The sequence below is a fragment of the Erigeron canadensis genome, chromosome 4, assembly GCF_010389155.1.
Source record: "Erigeron canadensis isolate Cc75 chromosome 4, C_canadensis_v1, whole genome shotgun sequence".
Lineage (NCBI taxonomy): Eukaryota > Viridiplantae > Streptophyta > Magnoliopsida > Asterales > Asteraceae > Erigeron > Erigeron canadensis.
The window spans coordinates 7663391-7668240 of record NC_057764.1 but is presented as its reverse complement, the minus strand read 5'-3'; the positions used below and the strand labels follow the sequence as shown (position 1 = coordinate 7668240).

The following is a 4850-nucleotide window of genomic DNA, read 5'->3' as shown; positions in this document are numbered from 1 at the left end:
CAGTGGCATCTAGACCTAATATACTTGCCTTTTGTTTGATGGATATCAATTGATTCTGCGACTTGAACTCATGATGAGGTTGTTGAGCTCTCAAGATAAAATCTCAAATCCTAGCAGATGACATTTGCTCTGAAGACATCTTTTTGCTATTTTACAACTTTTTGATCCAATCTTTATTTGCAATGGATAATGTTGGCATACCAAATTCTTGTAGGACTAGTAAAGAATGTTAAAGATGGTGATGGACCGTTCTCAGAAGCATCACCATTTTCATACATAAATTATGTGAAAATCTCAGTAGCGATTGTTTAAATTTTTGACTTGGTTTGATTCTCGACAAAGTGACCGAACTAGAAGTAATCACCCAAGGAATCAAAAGTTATATTGCTAACATTATGTATGGTTATAGAATAGGTAACAAAAGATTGAGATGTTCCACTTCTTCCCCTTTATCTACCGATAATAGTTGTTGGTATACCGTATACCTACTAAAGCAAATTACAGGATAATTGAATGAGCCAACAGCTCATATTCGATTCTGACAAAGCTGCTTTTTTTGTACAAAAACGGAGTCAATTGTTAAAGCGGTGGCTTTGATCCGCTTTTTGCTACCTTAAGTTCTTGTATTGTATGATTTTTACTCATACTCAGACAAACCTGACGGAAACAAACCAAGAAAAATGATGGAACACTTCTATCTGATAGAGATACGAGATAGTAAGTGCAAACGTGGAAAAAAAACAATTCAGAAATACTAAAAAAAGCATAAGAGAACAAAAGCATCACCCAAACTTTAGAAATAACACTGGCACTAACACCCTGAAATCCAAAACAGCACAACATTTGAAGATCCTTGATAGTAAAATCTTAAAAACTGAACTCCAAAATTTTACAAAAAGAAATAAATCTAAGCTCCAATCTGTTGAGATTTGTTGAGAATAACACCCTCATATTTCACTTGAAACCATTTCATGGCATCATCCTTGGTCACTCTGTGTTGGATCCCAACACGTGCCTTGCACCTACGGCGACGCCCAACACGGTAACCGGGACGTTCAAGAACCACAAAGAAATCCATACCATAGATACCAGTGGAAGGATCATACCTGCAATGACAAAAATTGATATCAATAAAAAAAACACGTTAAGCAACTAAAATATCCCAGATTATGAAATGCCCTTTATCACTCTATTAGAATAAACAGTATTCAAATTAAAATGAGATATTATACATAGATATTGAAGGAAAGTAAACAAGTATGTAGCGACATCTTACTTGATTCCAAGATCAATGTGCTCCTGAATACCAAACCCGAAACATCCAGTGTCACTAAAGTTGCGCCTCAACAACTCGTATTCCTTGACCTTCAAACCACTCTCCAACAGCTGCATAGCCTTGTCTCCTCTAACAGTTACATAACATGCAATCTTCTCATTACGCCTGATACCAAAAGACCTCACAGTGTACCTTGCTGTTTCAATACAATAAAAATAAAAAAAAATCAGACACGACAAACAGACTGGCAATCAAGCAAAGTGCCTAGTGACTTTAGCAAAAAGTAGGCACTTTAAACCAAAACTAGTTCCACCATTAAAATGAATAACAATCTTTAGTCATGCAGAAACAAAATATGATACCAACGAAAAAATAATTGACAATGTTTGTTAAACCAAAACTAATAAGCACTATGTCAGTAAAGTAAATGAAACAAGTTCTTTAAGATATCAAAATCATTTATAACATAATACAAACCAATTATGACACCAAATACGAGTATGTGCTCATTGAATAAATTAGTAACTGTTTCCTATGTGCTCATCCAACTACACATTGTACAACAATGCAATTTTGACTCGTCTATAATGTATTATCATAATCATACAAAAAGATTAATTTGCTCTAAGGAATCTCTTACTTACATGCTGTAAACCCGTTTATTTCGGTCTTCATTGAAATAAAAAGATTATATTTTTTACATCATCATTTATACTAACTATATCAAGAACCCCAACAAATTTCGACGCAAATGACAAGAATATGAACGATATATACTAAGTAATCATTCACCAAGCTAAACTCTTTTTATTTATAAAGTAAAAGAACTACCTCAACATATTTATATCATAGGATAAAACAATAGATAGACCACATAAAGACTTACCCATCAAAAACTAAGATAAATATGCAGATAAATACTCGTACAAGAGATATAAAAAGGCAGTAAAAATTAAACTATTAACATCATAACTTAGTTTCAGCTAAAAAAAAAAGCAATAAACATTAAATCAATGTTATATATGTATATATTAAGTAAGAAAGATATTGTGTTTTAATAAATGTATGTGTGTATTTATATAAATACCTTTGGAGAAAACAGGGGATTGACCACTGAGTTGCTCCAAGACCTTGGCGGCACGGGTCAGACGATCTCCACTCTCACCAACTGAAATGTTGAGAACAAGTTTCTGTACTTTTATTTCCCTCATTGGGTTCGCTTGTTTCCTCTCTGATGCCTATCATTTATCATTCATCATCAAACCAATCAGCTTTTAAAAAAACATACAATAATAATAGTAACAACTGATGTTCATAATAAAAATAATAAAACAGAGGGCGAGAGAGAGAGAGATTACCATTGTTTTGGGTTGGTTGAATAAGCAGAAACGGCGGGGGGTGAAAGAAGATTGAAGAACAAGTGAAATGGAGGTAAGGTACAGCTAGGGTTTCGTTATAATAAGTTAACAACTGCCATTCATCCCCTAAAAAAGCCCAGCAGCCCAACTTTTAGCCCATTTTCTATTACGTTCGGCGCATGCCCAACCCATAAATAAATATTTTAAAAAATGTTATCACAATAATAGGAATTAAAATTCATAGGGGCGGGGCGTTTGGTTCGCGGAATTCTCAAAAATTCATAGGAATTAAAATTTGAATTCCATAGTTTACCATGTTTGGTTGAAAGAGTTGATTGAATTAGAATTGCTCAAATTCTCTATATCATTGAATTCAAGATTCCATCACAAAATGGATGGAATGTTTAACATTCCAATGTAATGTTTATAAATTTACCAAAATGCCTTTAAATAACATATATTATTACTTATGTTATGTTATTATTTATATTATTAATCCTTTTTTTATATTTATATTATTATTATTTTATATATTTATAAAAATATTATATAAAACTAATAAATAATAATAATATAAATAATATAATAATATTATTATTATATTATTTATATTATTAATATTTTTATATATTTATATTATTATTTTATATATATTTATAATAATATTATATATAAATAATAAAAATAATAACATAAATAAACTAATAATATTATTATTATATTATTTATATTATTAATATTTTTATATCTTTAAGCTATTATTGTTTTTATAGATTTTTAATAATATGATATAAAAATAATAAATAATAATATAATATTATTATTATTATATTATTTATATTATTATTTTATATATATTTATAATAATATTATATATAAATAATAAAAATAATAACATAAATAAACTAATAATATTATTATTATATTATTTATATTATTAATATTTTTATATCTTTAAGCTATTATTGTTTTTATAGATTTTTAATAATATGATATAAAAATAATAAATAATAATATAATATTATTATTATTATATTATTTATATTATTTATATTTTTATATATTTATACTATTATTATTTTTATATATTTACAATAATATTATATAAAAATAATACATAATGTATTATTATATTATTTATATTTAATATAACTTTTATTAGCATTATTTTTATTTATTCTTATTTTTATGACTATTAAAATATTACTTTTATTAGTTTTATCATTTATTTTTCTTCTTATTATTATTAATTTAATATTATTTATATTATTAACATTTAAAATTATTATTATTGTTTATATTTAATAAAGGGTATTCTTGTCATTTTTATAAATTAAATTTAGATTCCTTTGACTGAATTCAAATAAATTCTGTCAACCAAACACATGACAAATTTTAAAACTTTTAAATTCTAATTCCTTAAAATTCAAATTCCTTTGACGGATTCCAATTCCTTAAAAAATATTCTGTGAACCAAACGCCCTCTTAGTGTTTAGACTTTAGACCAATGTTATGCCAATATGTTATTGGTTTCCTACTGATATAAAAAAATACAAGTATAATCTTATCACAAGACAAAATTATCTGTATTTATAAATGGTTGTAGATATGATATTAATCCATTTACCAATTTTTTAAAAATCTTGTTCAATTTGTTCCACAAACACATTTAAAATATATGAGTAATAGATTAATTACACACAATTAGTTCAAGATGCAACTTTCAAATTATTAATTCTTTATTAGTTTGAATCGAATAATTAGATGCTAGATGTGAAATAAGAAATATCAAATTAGTATAGTTTAATTAGCTGAATGACAAATACAATCTAATCATCATCCAATACAATATAATAGTCTAAACTAAATTTATAAACATATCCCGAGCTGAAGTGAAAAATGTTATAAGGATGTTGAAATGTGTGGTTGCTCGCTGTCTTCGTTGAGGGTTCGATTTTATAGGCCAATTATGAATTACTTTTTGTCTAATGTTATAATATGTTTGAATTTCGTGTCTTCATTGAGGGATCTATTTCATAGCCCAACTATGAATCATCTCAAATGTCGAATGTTATAATGTGTTCGAACTCTGGTGGTTTTGCACAAAAAGAGAATATGGACAACAACATTTTGTACCTTGTTCCTTGATTATGTTGTTTTTGTGTCTAACTATCTACCAACGAACATTGGACACATACGGAAAGTCTGTAACGTCA

General features: G+C 27.4%; 1 protein-coding gene across 1 annotated transcript; it reads right to left on the bottom strand.

The window, feature by feature from the left end:
• Positions 1-792: 792 nt before the first annotated feature.
• Positions 793-2742, bottom strand: LOC122595759 (60S ribosomal protein L11). Its single transcript, XM_043768193.1, has 4 exons — positions 2635-2742; positions 2364-2514; positions 1277-1472; positions 793-1106 (listed from the first exon to the last, which is right to left on the bottom strand). The coding sequence occupies exons 1-4, from the start codon at positions 2635-2637 to the stop codon at positions 908-910; spliced, it is 549 nt and encodes a 182-aa protein (XP_043624128.1). The 5' UTR covers positions 2638-2742; the 3' UTR covers positions 793-907.
• Between the last annotated feature and the right edge of the window lie 2108 nt (positions 2743-4850).

Coding starts and splice junctions, on each gene's coding strand:
- LOC122595759 (XM_043768193.1), bottom strand. Junction 1,473..2,363: donor ATCCCCTGTTTTCTCCAAAG/GTATTTATATAA, acceptor GTATTGAAACAG/CAAGGTACACTGTGAGGTCT. Junction 1,107..1,276: donor CACATTGATCTTGGAATCAA/GTAAGATGTCGC, acceptor TTGTCATTGCAG/GTATGATCCTTCCACTGGTA.